At 36.0% G+C, this 24,410-nt stretch overlaps 1 protein-coding gene across 1 annotated transcript; it reads right to left on the bottom strand.

Annotated features, from left to right (window-relative positions):
• Positions 1–973: 973 nt before the first annotated feature.
• On the bottom strand, positions 974–22,596 carry SOS4 (pfkB-like carbohydrate kinase family protein). The gene is made up of 13 exons (XM_008799629.6): positions 22,431–22,596; positions 22,212–22,326; positions 18,954–19,047; positions 18,693–18,797; positions 16,811–16,894; positions 14,785–14,858; positions 10,991–11,055; positions 9,163–9,226; positions 8,625–8,690; positions 5,087–5,143; positions 3,800–3,844; positions 3,644–3,697; positions 974–1,364 (listed from the first exon to the last, which is right to left on the bottom strand). Exons 1-13 carry the CDS (start codon positions 22,505–22,507, stop codon positions 1,224–1,226), a joined length of 1,041 nt encoding a protein of 346 aa, XP_008797851.4. The 5' UTR covers positions 22,508–22,596; the 3' UTR covers positions 974–1,223.
• Between the last annotated feature and the right edge of the window lie 1,814 nt (positions 22,597–24,410).

The following is a 24,410-nucleotide window of genomic DNA, read 5'->3' as shown; positions in this document are numbered from 1 at the left end:
ACGTGTGCGGGAGGCACGTCGAAGCATTTTGCTTGAAACAATATATGGTCAACATGAAATATCACCCAAGAAAAAAAAAAAAAAGTGACCCCTGGGCATGTCATCCAGCTACTTGTTTTTCTTGATAAGCCATTTCCCATGTTCCTCTCTTTACAGAGTAGATGCTTTGATATGGTACCCTAATTCAGGATGTTAGAGCACGCCAAAAATTTGTAGATTTATGAGGATTTGGAATTGGATGGCCTCCATGCTTCTGTAGTTTATTGAAGCCCCTGCAATTATCTGTCTCTGCTGAATCGAATTCTCTAGTATTTCCCAACGGCGTACATGATGTCGTATGCACAAGGATACCGGGAAAGCAATGGAAAATGAGGAAATTCTGATCGATCATAACAAGATTGACAAGTAATTGTCTAAACTGCCATGAATCAAAATCTCCTACTTATATTCCCCAATAATGCGGGGTGTATCATATGAGAGGTCCTGGAAGAACACGAAAAAGTTCGCCTTCGCCATGTTTAAGTTGTTAAAAAATCATGCCTAGAGGCCCCCCAGACTGCTCAGATTCAAGGTTCCATTCGATTTCCTTGCATTCACTTTAGGGCCACCATACTTGCCGTTTCCCCGGCCACTTCTCATCAAACCCATCCCATCATCCCCTCAGCGGTGGCAACCCCTCGGCAATTGCAGATTGTGGTACTCACGGAAGCAAACTTTATATTGGATGTCAAAACACATTAAACTTAGCTGAAGATTCATAATTCTCCATAATTCAACTGATAAGATCATTTAATCCTGAATCCTGATGCAGACAAAATGCAAATACCCTTGTGTTGATTTTAGAGACAAATATACTAGTAGTTGAGAAGCGACCAATCCAGATTTCCAGGTGACGTAAATTTCCCCGGATACCCACTAATGATCAATAGTCAGAATTAATCTCCACTTTTCAATAAAAAAATATAATGAGGCATCATAGAAATTCCCATTTTATTTTATAGTCAATAATCAGTACCTCTGTAATTAGAGCAATATAGTTCTATAATATCTTTACAATATCAATGAAAGATGGCCCTTTGATTTTAAAATCTTCAACCCATATGGTTAAAAATCCTCGATAGGCAAATGACGTACAAAATGGCACCAATATACCTATGCAAATGTAGCAGCTCTATTCTCTATCCCTCAGGCAAGAGAAGCATCTTGCCATGATCATTTTATCTTCAGGTATATTTTAGAGCCTTATATTTAATCTGTGGGCTTCGGATGTCATCTTGGCTCTGAATTAATCGGATCTCTAAACTGCTTGACTGTGGATCAAAACCTGCTTTTTCATAGTCAGCCACTGTTCTTTGTAGCACAGCCTGCACAAATTGAAAGAGACCTCTTATATAGCCGCCAAGCATATATCCAGAGAAGTCTTGCAATGGACAACATTCTAGGACATATATGATCATTAGTTGGGGGAAAGATTTGCTAGAATCAGCCCGTATCCATATATATATATATCCTGGTTTTGGGTTTCATCTGTTCAATATGCAACAGAACTGGTACCTGCATGCCACTTTACGGAAACAAATTAAATTTGACATATATTTTAATCATTCTGGATTCAACTACTGATCTTATAGACGAGCAATATATTATGATGTAGAATGATATCTAATGTGTTTTTACATTTCTTTTTTATCTTTTTTGCATTGTCAGATAAATTTTTAATATCCATTTATTAGCTTTGGGATAACTTCCATTAAAGTGGAGTTAAAACTGTTGAAACAGCTTCTACAGACTGAATACGGATAAAGTTTGTACCAAAACTAAATCTGAAACCTTTTATATCGTCAAGGCCAGAAGATCACAAATGTTGCTATAGCATGTTCACCCATCCCATGAATTTTGCTACAGCATATCACTAAAATCATTTACTACAATGTGTTATCCAAGAAAAATAAAGGATAATGTATACCCTTGGAGTTAGATAGCCTATTAAGTCTGTAGTCAACGTATAGTAGTCAAAGACCAAAAAAAATCAAAGACTCAATATGCATATAGGGAAACACAATGCACCAGGCTACTGCCATTCAAGCATCTAAAGCGGGTCAGATGTACACAGCCTTACCTCCGTGACTGAAAAAGTTGTTTCCATGTTTCGAATACGTGACCTCCATGTCACAATGGAGAAACCTTACCATTACACCAAGTCTCACCCTTTAAAGTCTCAACATGCATATACAGTATAAAATTATGTGCTCCCAGTTTACTACAAGTCAGCTAAAATTCAAGTTGCTCTACATTAGTAAATAGATAGAATGCTAATGAGGAAATAGTAGCCATACTAATATAGCCAAGGGCATAATTGCTTGACAAGGGACATGGTTGCAAGTATTGCCCGTGCTACATTGTTATCCAATATAAACCATACTATGGCATCATCAACAATATAATAGTTAAATAACTTCCTTTTCTTTTTTATTTCTTATACTATCCCATCCTTGATGAGAGTGATAACCCTTTGAAAGCACCACTTCCAAATTCACACTCAAATCCACTCTCCAAGAAACTACTAGTTCAGAATATTTTTATTTGAATAAAGCATTGTCTCTTTTACAAAGTGAATTATCTAAGATTCTGGAAATTTACAATTCATTCATTTAGTTTCCCATTCTTTGAAAGAGATGACACAATAATTTATGTTCTTTTTTTTTGTGAGAACGAATTTATGATCAAATTTTTAATGCATTTTGAAAAAAAAAAAGAAACATACTTACAATTTCCACTAAACTTGTAATACAATCAAATTTCAACTTCTGCCATTAAATTCTTGTTTAGGTAACTCTTATCCAAACTGCTGTTAAACAAATAATTCATCAGCAAGGGTTAAACACATTTTCTCTATTTTTCTTAATGTTGTTGCTTGAATCAGATGCAAATCTTGGAGTAGGGAAGTGAAACACTCAATAATTTACGGATGTGGAAGCATCTATTAACAAGACATTCAAATATGATAGTAGCTGTATAAATAATAAAACTAAACCTATTTTTTGTTGCTGTAATTGAACCAATAACTAATAGATTATAAGAAGTAATAGCTCTTCCAGTTACAATTTAATACAAAAACAGGTTTAGAATGCATTAAAGATGACAGCACTAGAACAAGTTTACTATAAGCAGGAGGTGGAAATACTAGGGAGCAGGAACAGGAGCGGAAGAAGAGTTTTAAGCAGCAGCTATGATTCTGGCACTTGAGGCTTAAACTCTCATGTAAGCTTTATATACCAAAATTCAAACATATCATATTGACCATAAAGTATCATAATAACCTATAAGGTTATTATAGTGATGTATATTTCTAGGAAAATTCAGTTTGACCACCTAGTTCAAAACTAATTATAATAACCTTATAATTAACCAATCATTCATGAATCATTGATTATAGTGTATTTGTATTGGTTAATGCTCTTCCTTTAGTTTTTATAGCATAAGATGAAAGGGAAAATATTAATTAAATATTAAGCATAGCATATAAGTAGATAACAATCAACCAGTTCCACAAGAGCAAAAAATTCATCCGACAGGATTGGTCATAAGAAGCTTATAAGGTGAATCATAGGAAAAATGCTAGGAGGCAAAAAAAAATAATTACCTGCAAACTTGATACTGCAAGCTCTGAGGCTTTGTCCAGATTGTCTGGATATTTCTGAACAGCATAATGCAAAATAAATCCCTGCTACTTTCTAAAATATGAATAGATGTCACAATATGGCGCTATTGAGCTGAAAATGGTAAGTAAAACCCTTACATTGCTCCATCCCAGCAAAAGTGCAGTCATCAAATCCCCAGTGCCCTGCAAGTTATATACCAGTAAATTTAATAGAAGCCAGATTAAATGGCATGATTGATAAGCAAACAATAACAACAGGAGAAACCACTAGCAAAAACCAGGACACAATAACTATTTCTGCCAGCTGAAGTGCATGCAACACAAAAATATTGCAAGAAATGTGGTTACTTGGAACAATGATTCAGTGCAGTAAACAAAGATGTGGAGTGACAGAACAAACAGCATCCTAGATGGAACCATAAATAAAAGTCATGGGCATCCAATCATTCAGAAAGCATGTGTTGAATGGACACTAAGTTCACACTAAAGTGATAGGGGTTATAAAAATTGAGGATGATTACTTGTGCGAAGCACCCTCAATAGAAACTTTCCAGCTACCATGGTTGAAGAAACTCGAGAATTTTACTCTGGCCATTGTTATACATAAGGTCTGTCATACTGATTTGTACCACCCCATACTGACCGTACCATGCCGGTAAGATACCTATATGGTACCAAGGTTTAATTTAGTATATGAGCCAAACTTATTAGTATCTGGTTTCCAACGGTACTTGGCTGAAAGTGAGAAAGTGTTGGATGCCTATCTCAATATGAGATGCATACCGTACCATACCAACCGTACCGTACCGAACCGGTAATATACCAGTACAGTTCTCAGTACCAATTTTCATACCTTGGCTATACAAGCAATTTCTTAAAAAAGCTTATATCTAACTGGTCAACCTTCTACCTAGAAGAATATAGGATATGACCCACTTACAGAAAAATACCTTGACCAAAAGAACCAGATGGAACTATTAATAATAAAAACATCCCAAGTGGAATTCTGTATAGCCCACAAAAAAGCAGTAAGATAAAGGATATGACCATCATCGTGACATTACACTCAAGATACTCGGGAAAGGATAATAAAATATTTATGAATCTAATATATGAAACCTAGATCATGAAATTACACTCATACTTGAAGGATAACGAGAACAAAAGCTTTGCAAATCTACCATATAAAAACCCAGATCAGAAGAGATTCATTTAACTAAATTTGAAAAAAATGCACATTTATGGTTTGAAAAGGATCGCAAATTAAAAATTGGCAAAATATTGCACCAAAAAGCTTATTGAGGAATTCAACTTTGTATCCCTAGACAAATAAAGCAAAAATATATAGAATAATATAATCTAGAGAACCACATATATTTGTAAGTACATCAATAAACAACAATGTGTCACTTAGATGATACGTACCGTAAAATATGCAGGAATATTGGGTATCACTATCTTAAATTGTTCAGGAGGCTGACCCTGCAAATCAAGCACGTAAAAAGCATTATACTATTCTAAAATGGCTTTAAAGGGAGATCTACAATTAAACATTGGATCAGATATTAATTATAACAGCAGAAAAATGTTGGCACATGTTCCAATTAAGTGATGATTGTTGACTAGAACAAACAAAATACAACCTGTTAATGTACCATACCCCGCTCAACTAATTTGAAATCACTCTGTAATCAAGATATAAGTAAACAGACATAGAAAGACTCATTTCATTAGTTTGGCATTGGACATGAATCCACATTGTCAATGCACCATTTCACTATGCCTTTTGTTCTCATTAACCAACTATTAAACCCTACTGACACTATATCTAATTTCTGTCAGAAGTTTGCACAATACACATGGATGGCAGAGCGAACAGGTTGTGTCTTTATTATCTCAAAGAACAGAAGTTTTGTCAAATAAAAGGTTTACCACTGGGTGCAACTTTCCCGAGAAAAAGATGCATGAGGTTATACTGAAATGCCTACAAAAGTTCTTTCCTGCAATATACTTCTTTAAACATCCAAGTTATATCACTGAAAGGAATGGACTTCATCGAGCCAATCAAAATATGATGGACCAAATGACTAGTTAAAAAAGAAAAAACAACTACCATTTGAGATATTTATAGTTATGCAACATTTTATAGTGTACATTGTGTTTCCTAAGTGATCCTACTTCCAAGATTCTTATGATCATCACTTACCAATTCCAGGACATAAATATCAATATATGAAACCTCCCACCAAGGAAAAGAAAAACGAGAAAAGACATAGTGTAGGTTTTTCTATAAATTTAGAATAACTTTCTTCTAGCTTTCTAATTTCTCCTTCCCAAGTTCACTCCTAAAAATGATTCTGTAGTATCAGGTCAGATGTTTAATGTCTATCTCAAAGTCCTATGACCTTAGTCAATAACCTTCACCTTCAGAATTCTGAACTTTTAGCTTTTATGCTCGAAGCCATATACCAAAGATTATCTTCTAATTCTTCTGTGTGTAACCACACAGCATGTAAAGCCCATTAAGCTTCCCTCTTTTCACTAAGCAAATATATTTCTTAGCATTTCATCCTATAGTGGTCTGCAAAATAATATCTTTAAATAGGTGATGAAAGAAGAGAATTATGAGAGCATAATTTGCAGGAGGATCACCACCTATAGGGGTGCAATTGAGCCGAGTCGAGTAGCCAGAGGCTCAAGCTCGACTCCATTCAAAATACTCAAGCTCAAAACTTGACTCTAGATCGATCAAGCCTTAATATCCAAGCTCGAGCTCAACTTGATCAAAAAAAGCAATACTCGAGATCGACTCGACTCGAATATCAACCGAGCCATACTCGAGTTCGAGTTCAAGCTCGAATTCAAGCCTCGGTTATAATTAAAAAATATGGTAAAAACAAAGTATAGCATAATATTATATTTTTAAATATGAAATTAATAATATATACTATAAATAAAATATAATATTATTAAAAATATATACTTGACTAGGCTCGAAAGCCTTCAAGCCAAGTATTTTGCTACTCAAGCTCAACTTGAAAAACTATTCGAGCTACTCGAGCTCGATAACAGTCAAGTCAAGTCGAGCTTTGACCTGAGTCGAGCTTGAGCAATTCGCGAGCTGCTCGGCTCATTTGTACCCCTAATCACAAGTAGTAGAACAAAAACCTAGAATAAGAATTGACAAAACTTTGTTACAAAGCACTCCAAATTCAATAAAAAGCAAAAGAAGCAAATTATTGATATAATATTCTGTAAAAATAGCGCAATATCAAAAACATAAAAAAACAACATATGCAAGCAAATTTCCACTTATAAATTGAAAATCATCGACGAGTAAATAAATTTAATTGTAGCAATCGGTTAGGATACAAAATGACCTCGATAAATATGCATTTGTGACTTTCAAGAGGCAATCAACCAATCTAGACATGACTGGATTTGAGTGAAGATCCATTTGCGTTTAGCTAAGTCTACTATTAAAACCATTGATGACTAAATAAATATCAATTTTGGAAATCAGATAGGATATAAAATGAACTCAAAAAAAAGTGCATCCATGACTTCCAAGAGGCAATCGTCTGATTTAGACCTAACTAGATCTAAGTATAGATCAGCTTGAGAAAAGTCAAGTCTATCTCTATCATGTATGTGTATGTATTTACTACACCTAAGGCTGGAAATGGGCCAGGCCATGCACCAAACCAGGCCCACCTGAATTTTTTACTTGGGCTTCAGGCCGAGCTTAGACTTGAAAACTTTTAGAAAATCTAGGCCTAAGCCTAACCCATACCCATGCCCAGGCCTAGGCCCAAGCCCAAACCAAAGCCCAACCAGGCCAACCCAACCTTCAATTGCTTCCTCTCTCTCATCTCTCCAACACCATCCATCACTCCCTCACCAACCACCACCCCTGGTCAGAGCTCATCGACTACTCCGCCTTCTCTTGTCCGACTTCTCATCGATGTCGCACCTCTATTATCTCTTCCTCGACAACTAGGACACCGATGGTACCGCCTTCGAGTTCCTTTCCTTCTCCGGCGAAGCTAGTGCCTCTATCGGCCCCGAAGGCAACCTTGAGACCCTCAGCTCCCACATCCTCCTCACCATCCTCGTCATCTTCCTCATGTTCGTTAGATCCCTCCTCATCTCCGCTCTCATGGTCAACGCCGCCATCGTTGCCATCCACGGGCTCTTCGCATGCCCAAGGACTTCTCCCTCGACAACCAAGACACTGGCACCACCGCTTCCAGGTTCCTTTCCTTGGTGGAGCTGCTACCTCTGTTGGCCCTACGGTCGACGCCTGATGTTGATCCGACGGTCGGCACCGTTAGGCATCCCCTTCTCTCTCCCTCAACTCAATGGCCAAAATCCGACCACTTCTCAAAGTTCACCAAGCCAGATACCAAGCTGGCTCCAAACTTGATCTCGAGCTCAGTTCAAACTCGGGCTTGGTTTAGGCTCAAGCTCAAGCCAAGCTTAGGCTAGGATGAATATATACTCGAGCCCAACCCGAAATATCTACGGGCTCTCAATTTAAACCCAAACCCGATCCGAAGCCCATAGCCCAACACGAAGTCGGCCTGGCCCAACAGGCTTCAAGCTGGCCCAGACCCACTTCCAGACCTAACGACACCCAAATTATCATATCAAAAGGATCCAAATTTAAACAAGTAGCAAGAGTTCATTCAGCAAAACCAAGGGCAACATCTGATATAAGGACCTGCTATAATGATTAGTAATGACTTAGTGAGATATCTCATCAAGCCTGGTTTTTCTAGTTTGCTAACAAAGCGGAACCAGTCAATGCAAACTTCAACAGGAAAGTATTTTAGCTGCATAATTTCAAGCATAAAATAAACAACATATAAAACAACCCATATCTCACATATTTGAGTCCACTTCTGCAACATATTTTTTATCAATCTTTCGATAGCATGCATAGCAATAAGATTTGTGGTACCTTTACTTTCTGATGACTACCAATAAGAAGAAGATTGTCTTCTATGCGCAAGCTAGTTATCACAACCTGCAGTATGAAAACAAAACAAACTTTATACTGCTTATTTTATTCCTAATTGCATAATCAAATTTTGATGAATATAAACATTATTCTGAAGATATAGCAGATGAATAAAAAAGAAAACATAAATAGAAAAAAATATTGTTTAAATAATAATTACCAGTTTTTAAAATATTTTTGCTTCTCTAAACTCCATGTTCAGTGAAGATATCTTTAACTGTGTACAAATACATTGCAAAATGGCCCAAAAGAACACATTTTGTAATTCTGATAATCATAGTAATATCTTTACTAAATAAAAATGAATTCTACGTTGCAAATCAAGAATCTATGTATGTTAATCAGGAAGGTAAGCTTATAGCATGCGACACCAAAATAATCCTTTACTTAGTCCTAGATAAATCAATCATGCACTTCGCGCTTAAAAGGCAATTCATAGGCAGCTTTTATTATAAAGCTGTATATGAACATAACAAACCTTTGTAGGTCCAGCAGCATGAAGGATATTGCAAGCTTCCAGTCCATCTCTTTCGCAAGTAACCCTGCAATTAACCATCAATTAGATGACCAAAATGGAAAATAAAATCTTTCTATAGACGAAAATTTTATTCATAGAAAATATGATTGTATGGAAAACAGATTATGATATGTGAAGCAAAACTCCTGAAAATCAATGAAAAGGGAGTACCATGGCATAAAGTTATATCCAGATCCAAAAGTTTACATAATTATTTACTAAATCCATCACATATGTAATACTAGTTCAAATAATATATACATAATGAAATAATATATTCTTATGAAATGCAGAAAGCAGAAATTTGTAGTGTGATCACCAGATGACAGTGAGACTTGAACATATGCTTGCAACACAAAAAGAATATTCTAGATTTTTTTATTGTTTATTCATATTCTGTTACCTTGGTTAATAACTATTTAACATTAAGGTTGCTCCTATTAATTGTTTTGAGATTGATTTAAATCATAGCAATCAAAATCTAGCCCACCATAGTTAACTGTTTGGCTCAGTTAAAGTAAAAAGAAGGATCAAATTACTATTTTCCAATATCATAACTTCTAATGACATAGGACTCTGGTTTCAATTGAAATGCATAGTTATAATGGTATTGGTAAGCCCATAAGATCATTACCTAGGAAGCTTCACAAAGCAGTTGAATGATGTGGCTGCCTTGTTCCTCTCTCCATTCTTAAAACATATTGTCCAAGTCATGCATCTAATTCTTCTAAATGATGACTGGAGTGTTGTGGAAGATGGAAAAGGAAAAAAATTACAAGATGCTCAATGAAAGCATGAAATCACAGGACAGAAGACAACAACATGGAGTCACCAGATTTACGATGAGTATTTCCAACCACCCTTCAGCTTAAATAGAAGTCTGGAAAAGGGTTTCCATAAATCTCTCTTTCTTTTTACAACCTTTGGATAATCATACAGTGCAATGAGCACTGCTGAGATCAATAAATGTGTCAATGAAAAGGCACACTAGCTTAGTCATGATGATAAGAACAAAAAAAGCAGAAGAAGATAGTGCAAAATACCCCACACTCAAAAAACAATTTACAACATGAGACCAGGGGCATTATCCATATGAAATGCATATGAAGGGTCTGCTCTGATACAAAATCTGAACCATCAACTCATAAACATACCGAAGCTCCTTTAAGTTGGAATTAGAATTTGATTATGCCCAGATTATTTGGTATAGATCACAATCAATCATGTCAGAGGCCCGGTAAGCCAATTTATGGGGTATAGGATCAAACAAATAGTGAAAATCAAGGTCGGCCGAACTGGGCCAATCCGGGCTGAACTCCCCGGTTCAGTCTGTACCGAGCCAACCCCGTCAGGGACCGAGTTGGTTCGCCTAATAAAATCGGGTTTGGCCCTAAACTGGCCTTAACCGGACCGAACTGGTCAAGACCGGTCACGAGCCGGCTGAAACCGTTTGAAACCAGCCGATTCCGTTCAAACTCAATGCGAAGCGTCCAGTTCGCACTAAGTCGGTCCGGTTCGGAACCGAGGCCCCTCCCCCTTTCCTTCTTTTGTTAAAAAAAGTAGTTGGGAAAGCCCGAGGCCTTCCCAACATTACTTCTCTGTAACACTTAGACCCAAGCTTGAGAAATTCCAACAGTCTTCGTATCGTAATCTTTTATCTGATGATTTAAGAAAGATATAGGAGGAAAATTTACCAGTCCTAACATAAGTTTATGTTTGATGATTTAAAAGACTTATAGGAGGGAAATAAATTTTTATCTTTCACACAAAAAATAGGATGCACAAGTACCTCAAACCTGTCAATAGTTCGACTTCAAACTGATTAGGGGTAAGCATTGAAGCAACTGGAACAACCTGACAGTGAAACAATTATTAACATTCAGGTAAATCGTCATAAAGTAGCTTGACGAGATAATTATTTGAAATCTGTAGTAACAAACAGGGAATAAAAATATAAAAACAACTAATGTGAGTCTAATGTATTGTTATCTGAATTCTTTAATGAAACATGAAATTTTGAACATGCTCAACTAAGGCCAGAAGGCCACACAGGCTTAAGCTATCTTCACGGATCTTTGAGGCACTATAAGCCAATTTCAGGCTACAGGCATGTGACTGATCAATGAACAAGCTGGGGTTAGGCTTAATACAACATTAGTAGGTCCATAGTCAGCATAAGGTGCCATGATTATCCTAATTGGACCTCGGTAGGATGGAGAAAAGTAAATTCTACCAACTGTAGAGAGCAACCTTCAATCTACAAACTTACTTGTCAAGATGTCTAGTAATTATATAAACAATCTCAGAGCCGATGGACAAAGCTTTCACCCAACCTAGGACACCTCATATAATCATGTCAATAAACAAAATAATCTTTTAAAAAAAAATTGAAACTTCTTAGAAATTGGGAAGAGGGTAAAAATTATCCACAAATTAGAATGAAAGTTCACTAAAAAACGAGCCATAGGCTAAACCAACACATTTTATGTTTAGGAGATGATAATCTGAATAACTATATAAGTGTGGGAATAACCATGTAAAAACTTTTATTGTTCTTAGAATGCCCCTATCTCATAATACTGATGATCTGCGAAATTTTTAACTATTAAAAATTTTTTTAACTATTCTTATGATACCCATACTTTCATATTCTGAAACTACTCCTATCCTATAATGTTCCTATTGATGTTTTAAATATTTTAAATTTTCTAAAGATACTTCATCCGAACTATCGCTTAGTAGTAAAATAATTTATACATCAAATACTGAAATATTCTGGATCGGGCACCAGTCTATTCCTTCAAGATGTTCTCCAAGCACCACACCTTGAGCCTTTGGACAAGGCAAAGGTCCTTCCACACCATACCTCCACCATAGCTTAATAGATTCTCAAGTCCATACCAAAGTCTTCAAATACTCTAAATATCTTTTGCCCCTTTCTCCCTATCATCCTTGGATTGAGGTGGATCTACCTTGCAAGCCTATAGGCTTGGTAAACTAGAATGGCTATACTCGGTCTCCTATCGTGTTGACCGACACACGAATTATGTTTTTCCAAGAGTCCTTTTTAAGTTGTTTCACAATTGATTTCACCGTATTCAAACCCTACATACAAGGAGTTGGGATCTCAATTGGGAACCATGCAAGATCTAGGGCCTATGGATAAGTTTGTCCAAAGTCTAAATCAGTATATGTAAAGGGTCACAGCCAGGTCTGTCCTAAAAACTGTTTGACTAAATTGGGTTGAACACACATCTTAATTGGATGACCCTCTAACTGAGACTGAGGTCAGTCTTTTAACAGGATAATTCAGGCCATATGCATTGTATTTTGGACATATCCACAACAAGATCCATGCTTACTCCACCAAAATCTCATTTGCCTTTGGTATTGCCTACTCCACTCCCCACTGGCATTCAATTAACATCATTATTATCGTGGTCTTGCATGACATAGCCATCTCGATTTTTGGGCCAAGGTGTAGTATTTAGTAACTAACGAATCAATTATTATGTTGCTAAAAGAAAATCCAATGTATAGTAGTCAAAGGAAGTTTTGAACATTTTAGCTAAAACGTGAATAGTGTATAAACTGATGTCCCGAGGTATAGTAGTTTTTGTTGACTGTGAAACTAGAAAAGGAAGAGTTGGAAACCTCTCCAATCCACGGTTGAACTGAAGAGGTCCGGTTCACTAGCCAACTGTATAATCTTGCAACTTCAGGTAATTGGAAAGGGTAGATCTTAATGAGTGCCTATTTTTTTTTCTTCAAAGAAAATGAGTGTTTTATGTTTGAAGAAAAATCATTAATATAGATATTAAATGAATGGGCATCCAGGTTAGGTCTTTCATGCAAAAGACCATCCCTCTCACTGTCTTTAAGTTAATCACCATAAAAAAAAGAACAGAACCTTATAGGCTCCATCCTTTTTCCCATTATCTTGATCCTGATTGGAAACAAGATTTTAAGGTAGACATCATGGAATCAGAGTGATTCTAGCAGTGCTTAAAATAACTCTCGAGTACTTATTTATGATGCTTACCATCACAACTCAGGTCCTCACTATTCCATCATACTCTCTCACAACCAAATTTCTCAAAGCACAATCCAAATCCTATGTGAATTTTGCACAAAAAACCCAATTGATTACTGATTTTGCAATAATTGGTCATATTGACCTTTTTTTCCAGAATGATGCACAATTAGGATCCCCTAATTATTTTGCCCCTGGATCTTAGTACAAGATAGGCAGCAATTTAAACAAGTGTATCTGAGATATTCAAACTATAAGTATCGGGCATTTAGTGAATCTGAATCATTTGTATTATATATAGATCCAGGGAAAAATCATCCAAAAGTCTCTAAATATGTACTATTATGCAAAAAAAAAATATAAATCCGAACTTTTCTTGCAAAATTCACAAATCCTCTCAATGAATTGATCGTTTTACCAAGGTTTCAATAATCATAGTCTTGTTAAAGTGTCACCCTCACTTTCTCAAATAAACAAAGAAAGGAAGCCTTTTTTAGATAACTTTGGTGTAGACATTGGCGATCGACTGTCTCGGTTTCATGGGATAAAAAATGCCCAAGTTACAGTAGTGACTTAGATATAAGCAAGTGACATAGCCTTTAGATGATGGTCGTTTAGTATAACAGGGAAAAAAGTTATCATGCCAATTTGATTGTTTTGCTCCAATTCTTTTAGCATTTTCATTTGTTCAATTCATGTTTCAGCCTTTGTGTTCGTTATATAGTTCTCAATATTTTGATTTGAACGATATGTTATGTAGTTCTTAATATTTTGATTTGAATGGTACTCAACCTATTGTTAAATTAAAAAATCATCAATCTTTATAAGGCTCCAAAGGCAAAACAAAGAGGGGGAGGGGGGATCATGCAGCTGCACCATGTAACATATTATAAACGTCCTCTATAAGATGTAAGTAGTACTTTTCAAGATTTCATGAATAAAAAAATTGACCCACATTAACATGGAATATTAGGTTTCTATTCTTGACAAACCTGTGCATAATGATCAAGTTAAGAAACTCACATACCTTCTTTAAATTACTATGATCGTCCACATTTCTATGAAAAATTGGATAATCAATAACATATGTTTTGAATATTAATGTGAAAGCATAATCACTAATAAAAATATCGAAATTTACTTCGAATTTGTTTCTAGACAATCTTCTCAACACATGAGTAATAGTATTTCACGTGCATAAGCACATGCGCTTAACTTGTTAAAATTAAGCAGCACAACCTCATGTTAGGAGCTGACCTGAAGAGTAAATTATATGGCAGGGAAAATTTTTAAGCATTATATTTAAGTATTTTTATACCAAACTGTTCCAACTATTTTCATCCAACTTGACAGCAAAGAGAATTTATGATATTTCTCAGTTACTGTATGACAGCAAGCTCATCAAAAATCAGCAATACATAGTGTGTCTAATAATAGAACAAGAACAGAACAAGTGACTACAGAACCTAACCTTTGCTTAGTATCAAGTAGAACATGAGATACACATCGTCATATCTTAAATATAGGTCAAGCTGTCAAAAATAAATCACCTTTTCACGATATACAGCAACCAGGTCCTCTGGAACATAAAGCTTTCCTTCATCTCCCATGACTGGATCACAGACTAGGGAGAATAAACTCAATTAATGCCAACAAAAGAAATTTTCTGAGAGCATTATATTTTGACTTCCAAAATTTTTATGCCAAAGCCAGTCATCAAGTTAAAAGAGAAAGTATTTTTCTTCAGTCCTGTTAAAGGGAAAACAGAGCCCAGAGGAAAATTTCTCACAGAAAATCTCAGATTAGCGAGTTGTTTTCACTGGAAAGAAGGGTCCTTTAATCTAGAAAAGTCTCAGACTTGATCTGATGGCTGAAAATGCAGAATTTCTCACAAGAATTATGTACAGGTAGCACTGATACAAACTGTCATGATAGTGAAGTGCATAACAAAAGAAGATTGAAAACAAGTATCGAACAATTTGGCCAAAGCAAGATTCTAAAGACTTTTGCATGTTGATTCGTAAATACATTAATTAAGCTCCAGATAATGTGACAAAGCAAGTGCAAGGGAACAAACCAGAATATCAATTACAATAGCCAATAGGTCCACTTAACATAAGGGTAATACATATTTGGCTAAAGATGGAAAAATAATGGAAAATGAAGATGAGTGACTATATTAATTGACCATGTAGAGAAACAAATCTAGAAGGAATGGGCAGGGAAAATGTGTCTCATTCAATCAGAATGATTGAATTCGAGCAAGCTATTAAAAGGCTGCAGAAGATACACGAGGATAGATGAAATATCAAGCATAATAATAGGCAATTGTTAGACAAAATGGGTGCTAGTGCGCATTTTGAGTTAATATTATTGGACGATGTACAAGTTTCAAGTCATTTATCAAACAATTATCTTGTTTATGCAAATAGATGAAACAATTTGCCCATAAAAGAAGAATTTATCATAGATGCAATCCAAACATGGCATAATACATCCTCATGAACCCTATGCTAAGGCTCTCTGTTTGTCATAGTAACATTCCTAGGGTTTCTTAAATAAGTTATGTTTATTAATCTAGGTTTTTTAGAGTAATTGATGGGTTATATATAACCAAAAAATATGAGTATTATGGAACATTAGGGAAATAATTTGTAGGATCATAAGATTGTTTTTTAAAAATCTAAATTCTTTATTTAGAATAATCAAGAATAATCTAGCAAGAATCAATATCCATTCAGGTATACTGATACATGTCCACAGCAGCAACTCAGCCAGATAAAAGATTTTGTGATACCATTTTTGGCCTTAGATAGTTAAAGATCTAATTTTTTACATATCAGGCCACCTGAAATGAACTCAATAAAATTTAATAGATATGGATAGATATCACATATATGCACTGTTTATGGAAATAGTAGCTGCTATCTACTTTTAAAAAAAAAAGGACATCTCTCAATTGCAGCTGGACTAAACTCCTTAGAGAAAATGCCAAATGTGGATAGCTACACAAAATCTTACTAAGTCATCTGCCAATGTTCAGATAATCACAATCAATAAGAAGCACTTGGTTTGCTTTTATAGGCCTTGCAACTTGAGACTTTGAATGATGTCCTATCCTTTGAGGATCTCTCAATCTAACTGATGCAACTAATTCATCTCCAACTAAAGTTTCAGGAATCATTTCCATTCCCTTCAGTCAGAGTACACAAATCAAAAATTCTTACCTGTAAAATAAAATAGAAAAACGGCTCTAACATTTAGCAGATAAATGCATCAAAATGTTACACAGAAAAAACCCTGGATATTATTGCTCAACTCATCCCACTTTTGATAAATAAAGTGCATCATTATGATACACCCAGAAAAAAAAAAGTGAACCATAGAAATAGAAATGCCAAGGCTTCTAAAAGAATTTGATGATCAACCTAACATGACCAACCTTATAAAAGATATAACTAACCATAGGTCTTTTGTTACATTAATAGGAAGTAAAAAATGGTAATTAGAAAATGAGGCACAAACATATTAGTTGCCAGATAAAGGAAATAGAGGTAAGCAGTCAAATAGATTTACCATAAATAAGTCCAGGATTGATTGAGCGTAATCGCTCTACCACTTGTAACACAGTATCCAAAAATGAAACTGAACCAATATAACCTGAAAAATGCACCAAAAACAGAGAAAGACACCACATGAAGAAAAAAATCTTAACAATTAGACAGAAAGAATGATAGCTACAGAATGATACAAGATCATGGAGCTACTACATGGTTTCCACATACAAACATGGCTTGGCAAATACTAAGATATAATATCTAATATCTGGTTCATGAATGCTATTAAGTCCAGTCAAACATCATGAGTTCATGACAAACTTTAAAAAAAAAAGATGTAAAAAGGCTAAACGTTGCTAGCATGCTATCTGTCACAATTGTGCTCAAGCACCAGAAAATTAATAATGCTGTATACTGAAAGCATCAATAGCATATTTGTGCATGGTTGTACAAGCACATGTTTATAATGCATATAGAAAAAGAAGAAAAAAAAAACTTATATATGTTTATGATTATTGTTGCCTATGGCAAACAATTCTGAGCTATGTAGTACCAGAAAGTGGATGAGACGCTAGGAGAATGTTATTGCTCATACTGGCTTCATTTTACACTAGGAGAAAGTGCATGTTATTGCCGTAAAAATCCCTTCCAAATGTTTTCTTGCTAACAATAGCATAATCTTTACATACAGCTTCCCTATTTATCCTTTGCATATTTTACTCCCTAAACTATCTATTTTGATCCTTAGTCAAGCAAGTCGAAAATCCCTTATCCCTGTATCGGCTTTATATTTTTCTATATTTATCTCTTAATTTAACATTGTTACCCTAATCTTCAATCCCTTCAAGCCTATTCCTGATTTACTCATTCTATCTCACTGAAAACTTCTTTAAGGTTCCGTCTTCAGTGTTAATCCGTCAACTCCAACATCTTGATTTGCAGTTTAAATTAGGATTCCTTAAAAAAATCTTACGCATAACAAAGTTGACCCGGATAAAATTCCTTTTACTCTGAACTATAAATTTAATCTCACTCTCAAATTTCTCTAATAAATAAATTCAAAAGATATATCTCCAAAATATGTTCTTGCACTGGTGCATGTGAACCCAAATAGTGAATTAACAAGTGCGATTGTAACGACCCAAGAGCTCACCCAAAAAAGGCTTTCTGAAAGGTGATATTTGGGTTTACGTATAAGCAAGCAAGACCTCCCCAACGCATAATCGATGTGAAAGTAAACACATACCAACATAGCCTCTCACATACAACCCTCATTTAAGCCTCGGCATCTTACTAGGCTAAGAATCCAAATCCAATCACAAACACCATGATCATGGTCAACCCCAAAAAAGCCCATGCTACAATATTCCCTAATCTACATGGGCTATAGGCCGAGCCCGCTCTGATATTGTTTGTAACAACCCGAGACTTCACCTAAAGAGGCTAGCCAAAAGGTGTTATTTAAGTTCCTTGGTACCCAAGATCTTCCCAATGCACAACCTATGTAGGACAAAACACACACCAACACAGGCTCTCGCTATGATACTTGCCTATTAAATCCCTTAGTCATGTTTCTATATTCATAGTCAATAGTTTGCAATACTTCATATAATATACTAAATCTTAACTATTCAGCTACACTGAACATTGGCTTGCCTGCTTGAAGGCAATTTGCTGCATATAGGTGCATGACAATCCTTGACAAGAGCAATAAAAGAAGTTAAAATGACGAGCAGGGAAAATGAGCATTTTAAATCAAGATTAACTAAGATAAAATGCCATCTTATACTTCTAAGAACCTTCAAGTGGTAGTCGATTGGAAAATGGCATGGCAACAATGATAAACAGGGCAGTAATTGAAACAAACTTATAGCAGCAAGGCACAAAATGGAATAAGTTACCTGTTAACAAATGAGTGTAGTATAATAGTTCGTTTGCTCCTAGGCCTTCAATGAGATCCCAGAGCTGTTGACCATTGAGAACCTGCCCTCTAAACGTCGGGTATCCTGCATAATCTTTTATTAATGAGCCCATGATTCACCACGTATCAAACCATGTATCATTCAGCCATTCACTTGTACACAGCAACAGATAAAGTCGCACCATATATCGAGCTTCTGATTTCTGAGACTGTTTGAAGGAAGTTATATAAAGCAGCTTGCCTGTATGATTAGAGAACTGCACGGAGTTGATTGGATCCACATCATAGCCAAGAAGTTGAAGAGGAAAGACAGCCGATTTATTGCCAACATATCCCTAAGAATAATTACCAGAAGGTGTCATTATCATTATATAAAAATGGCAAAACTACCAAGAAGTGAAGCCACAAACAAAATAAAAGGCATTTTGCAATGCAGTGCAACCAAAACATGAAATCCATAAATGGCGACTTTTATAAATACTTTATTTGCACTATGACTGTCAAGAATTTATCCAAAACTTCTATTTTATCTCAGAATTTCTGTACTCTTTAGTAATTGAATCTTTCCAAGTTTTGCAAGTTCAAACCCTTATTCTGACTGGTTCAATCTTCTTACACATTAAGGGTCCTAAAGTAGAAGTTCGTAGTAGTGATGACAAAGAAGTGGCAATTAATGATCTAGTCTAGTGATAGAAAAACCCTTAGCTTTAGATTAATAAAAATTCTATTTTTGATATAATTTATGCACTTGATATTTGGATGTTTAAATAATAATAGCAGCACTTTTATAAATAATAGCAATATTAATAACAACGATATCTAGTAATTAATGCTTACTACTTAGTACTTCATTCATAGAAGCAATAATTATAGCATAATTAACATACCAACATTGATATTATACACGTATCTAGGCCACTTGAAACCCACATCCAACTCAATAATTAGATTGAACCTACCTCATTACACATAGGCTTGCATAAGAGAGGCCATATATGCGGCCGAGCGATGCTAAATTGGTTACATGTGCTGTTGAATAATGCTATTCTACTAGATATGAGTCCATGAAGTGCTAAGCAAACCATCTTTTCAGCTCATATGCAGCTAGATCACACATAGCAGCCAAATATAGGGTATGTGGTGCAATCGAGGAACCGCAAAAGCATGTGCGGCCAAATATGTGGCCTACACCACATTTTAAAATAGTGGGCACAGCTTAAGACATGTGCATCCATTTCAGCTTAATAATTTATGATAAAGGAACCCTCATTAAGGCAGACCTTTGAGAGTAGTAGAAGCTGCAGAAGGGCTCATTTATGGCTTGAAGGTGTCATCTTGAGATCCTTTTCCCTAGTCCTTGCTTTAAAGGTTAAGATTAGTTTAACTAAATTAAAAGGCCCAATACCAGGCTATGTTTCCAAGTTTTAAGTCATTTTGGTAATACCATCCCCAAGAGATTGAAGAAAAAAGTAACAACATTTTTCTTTTTATGTTTTCTGTTCCTTCCATATGGTAGATTTGGCATTAGGAGTCATGTACTTGCGCTTGTTCTTTCAAGAACTCAATCAGAATCCTCCCATCCACAAATTTGTAAGATCTGATACAAAATTATCTCTAACCCTTTCGAACCTGACCGTCAAGATCAATTCTTGTCAGCAGACCTATTTATGTGAATAGTATAAAATAATGATAAAAGGTGTTCATATGAAAAATACAAGACATATTAGATTGTAGGAAAAAAATTAACAAGTGTAGTGTATCAAAAACTACCATAAACTATATTATCAAAGTTTGGTTTTCGATCACACATGGCTTTGCAAAAGATACTGAATGGATCATGCCAAACAAATAGTTAGAGAAAGTGCAATGCAAGATTTCAAATCAGGTAATGCACTTTAGATAGAGATGCTTCCTAGCTTCAACATAATGAATTATCTTAACTACATTTTTGTGTGCTTACTTTGCATTGATGCCATAGTAAATCTTTGTCTAATATACATCCAGAATAAGGAGCGAGTGTTGGAAAAACTGTAATGAATTAAAATCTGCTTAAAGATCAAACTACATGAGAATACAGTTTATTATTAATCTACATACTTATACATGTGGTACAAGTAAATCTTCTAACACTTCCTCGCAAACTAACAGCAATGTAAATGCCTACTCTGCATAAACAATCCTAATAACTTCAGGATTCATTTAATTCAAACCTTACTAACTTAAGACCTTCTACCATTATTTCCGGTCAAAAGAGACTCATAAAGTTATTTTCTAATCCACTAAAATAACCAGCAGAAATGTCAAGCCACTAGTAAACCTTCCATGGCTGAAAAATCTAACTAAACTTTTCAAATAACACCAATATAAGGCCTCCAATCTAAAAATGAAAAGCACTTGACTGAATTTGACTAAAATGCATAGTCCTAACTAACAACATGCCAATATGGACCCAAGTCCTACCACTTCCACATGAAGGCCTTTCCTAATATACATTTTTTAGGGTTGGCTTCCTCCATCCCTCTTAGACTCTTAGTTGAACAGAATCAGTCCCTGAGTTTACATCTTTATGGACTTCAACTACTTAAAAACTCTGCACTACTCATGCCTCTTGCCCACTGATTTACAAAATATGTATCCATTGTGAAAGCTCATCCTCGAGCTTGTCATTGCACTTGGTACGGTAGAAACCCCACGCTCCAGAAAAAGTGACTCGCACCATCTCTCTCTCTCTCTCTCTCTCTCTCTCTCTCTCTCTCTCTCTCTATATATATATATATATATATATCTATCTATCTATCTATCTATCTATATATATATATATACACACACACATATATAACAGGTTTTCTTGACTATATTTTTTGGAGTTTGACTCTATGAGCACAAAATTAAAGAAACCATCTCAGTCAATGTGCCGCATATTTCTTGAGGAGGAAATCGTGTGTTTTCTTTTTTTTATCCTCTTTTGCTGGGAAAACTCCTGTGATTTCAAAAAGAAACTCTTTTTGAGTCAAGGGAGTCATTCAGGAATCTTTCGAGAATTTAAGGCTGCACTCAATTCATGTTGCCGATCTCATGGTGCATCAAGGTTATATGTTATATTTCTTTTCCATATCTTCCAGCATTAAACACTGCAGAGTTCGGTCGGTGGGCGGAAAAGGGCACATTTTGGCCTTTCAAAAGCTTGGTTCTGGAGGTATTTCCCCTCTCTCTTGAACCCCGTCTATCTTTCCCCAAAGAAAACGAAGAAACAAAGGAGAAAAATAATAAAAAGGCAAACCTCTCTTCACTTTTTTCGTCGTTAACCCCAACTTCCATCATTTTCCACGGTAAAATCTAGGGGTTGGGGTGCAATGTTTACACGTTAACTCATATCAAGAAACACGATTAGATCAAAGACAACATAAAATTAGGTATATAATTCCACAACCAAGAAGAGGAAAATAAGAGGGAAGAAAAGGTAATCAAGGAAGAAAAGAATCAAGAATTCCGATGAAACCTGAACGGTGTGGGACTGGATGCTGAGGACGCGGCCGGTCTCGGATGGGAGGGCCAAGGAGAGGATCGGAGGGGGCGCCATTGCCAATCTCCTCGAGAAGGAGCGCTTCGACGACCTGCCAGCGAGGAAGAAGAACTCCTCTGAGACTCGAAAAAAAGGCGCAATCTTTCTCGCTCTTGGAGAAGCGAGAGGGGGAGAAGGGGGTGGTTTCTTTCTTACCTGGAGACGATGGAGAGACGGGGGGTTCTTGGTCGGAGGTCGGGGCGGCTGGGTCTGGGGAGGAGCACGCCTCTCATACGACTTTCGGGGGGAGAGGAGAGAAGCGAGGACCGGGATGGGCGCAATTTTAAAGCGCTAGCGTGCACCCGTTGCGCAACGATGTTTCCTGGTTGAGTTACTTACTAATTTACGTATACGCCCTTGCCGAGCATTTTGGCGCATCATGAATCACACAGCTGTTGCATCCAACGGTCTCAGTAAAGTCAGAAACTTAAAATTTATAAAAAAGTCCTGGGAGTTTTTCAGGAAAGGCCGCCGGCGGCGGTCAATCGATGCGGAGGGCAAGCAATGGAACCTATAAATAGAAAAATTATACCCATTCAAAACAAGGCGTTGCACGATGCACAAAGTGCAGGGTATAATTTCTTTTTAAAAAAACCCGAATATGATTCCTTATATAATCAAATCTATAACATGTAGATCAATGAATTAGGCAAGTTAGGGCAGAAATTTGAGAGTAAAAAAAAAAAAAATCGGTCATAGTTTGTCCTAGATGTACCATGTTTCTTTCCTAATTATTTATAGTTCCTTGTCCAGTGTGGCAGTTGACGTTGTAGTAAATGTGCGACTCAAAGAGGTACACAAATGTCACGGAGGCCTTGGACCATTCCTTGTGAGTGGGAGTTTGGCTTAGAGCGAAGAGGTGGTGGGTTTCCGCGTACCGTTTGTTTTGCTGATGCCCATATTTCCATGTAATTTTAAACCCCTCCAAGCATGCACATCTGGATCTTATCAAGATTGATTATTTTGATGTTTTCTTTTGGGTTATGATTAATAGGATTAGAGTGTGGGAGCTGCAATGGAAGTATTTTTATTTAGAATTAATAAATGCTGAAGAAAATATTTGAACAGGATGTGGGACATGAGAAGATTTTGTGTTATTTTATTAAAATAACAAAAAGATTCATCAACAAAGATAAAATGTTGATAAATATTAGAGGTAGGACATGACCTTCAAGCTTGTACCTAAAAGCCACAATGGTCTAGGCAGCCTGATTTCCTAGTTTTTATGGGATGGGGAAAATATAAGACAAAATGCAGGATAACTGAAGATAGGAGGGGGGGAAATGCAAATAGTTGGACACATCTTAGGCAGGAACATAATAGAGAAATTGGTATTATACAGTAGAACATTGATATATCCCTTGTTTCCCACCACACACACACACACACACACACACACACACACAAAAAGAACTTCTTAGTTTTATGTGATCTATGCGATAGAAATTGAGTACAATGTATTCATAAGGGAACATCTGCTGAAATCATGAAAAGAAAGGTTATAAAAACAGGATATGTATAGCTGTTGAAAGGTTATAAAAACAGGATCTATATAGCTGTTAGCTTCCTAGGAAATTGGGACCTTAGGACCTTTCCTGGCTAAATTCTTTCTTTAATCAGATATGACCAACAATTAATGTTTTTTTTTAAAATCAACTCAAAGGCATCTTTGAAAGATATTAAAGTCATTGAATACTGTTTTTCATGTTAAATCAGTCCACCATGACTAATGTGGTTTACTGATCAACGAAAGCTCGTCTTGTGGTTGGCCATAAAAGCACACGCAAAGCGATTCAATTTTAAACTAATCTCCAGCTGACGATATCTCGGCCCATGATCACATGCGGTTTCCTTACGTGTGCGATATGAGAGCAATTTGCACGGCTGAAATGCGCAGACATGATGCTTTAGCGAGATACATGGGTTGTTACCAAAAAGGTCAACACACATGCTTGATTTGCTCGGGGATGAATGCTGACCCTCGCCCATATAAAGCACACCCCAAATGACCCTCGGATGAGTTTTCTCGACTCCATTACCATGCTGCCATTATGTCATCTCTGAACCTTCGTTGTCTCTGAGATTAGCACATAATTTAGGCATTTGGAGGATCTCCTCTTGGACAGTTTCTAATAA

Source organism: Phoenix dactylifera, chromosome 5 (assembly GCF_051530095.1).
Source record: "Phoenix dactylifera cultivar Ajwa chromosome 5, Ajwa_hap1_PhDact_Kaust_v1.1, whole genome shotgun sequence".
Classification (NCBI taxonomy): Eukaryota; Viridiplantae; Streptophyta; class Magnoliopsida; order Arecales; family Arecaceae; genus Phoenix; species Phoenix dactylifera.
The sequence above is the reverse complement of the archived record's forward strand: the minus strand, read 5'-3'. Positions and strand labels throughout refer to the sequence as shown.

Excerpts from the sequence above, each read along its gene's own strand:
- SOS4 (XM_008799629.6), bottom strand. The coding sequence starts at position 22,507 with ATGAGAGGCGTGCTCCTCCCCAGACCCAGCCGCCCCGACCTCCGACCA. Across the intron at positions 16,895-18,692 it reads CTACACTCATTTGTTAACAG|GTTATATTGGTTCAGTTTCA; the intron begins GTAACTTATTCC and ends TGCATTTTTCAG. Across the intron at positions 9,227-10,990 it reads GAACTATTGACAGGTTTGAG|GGTTACTTGCGAAAGAGATG; the intron begins GTACTTGTGCAT and ends GGTTAATTGCAG.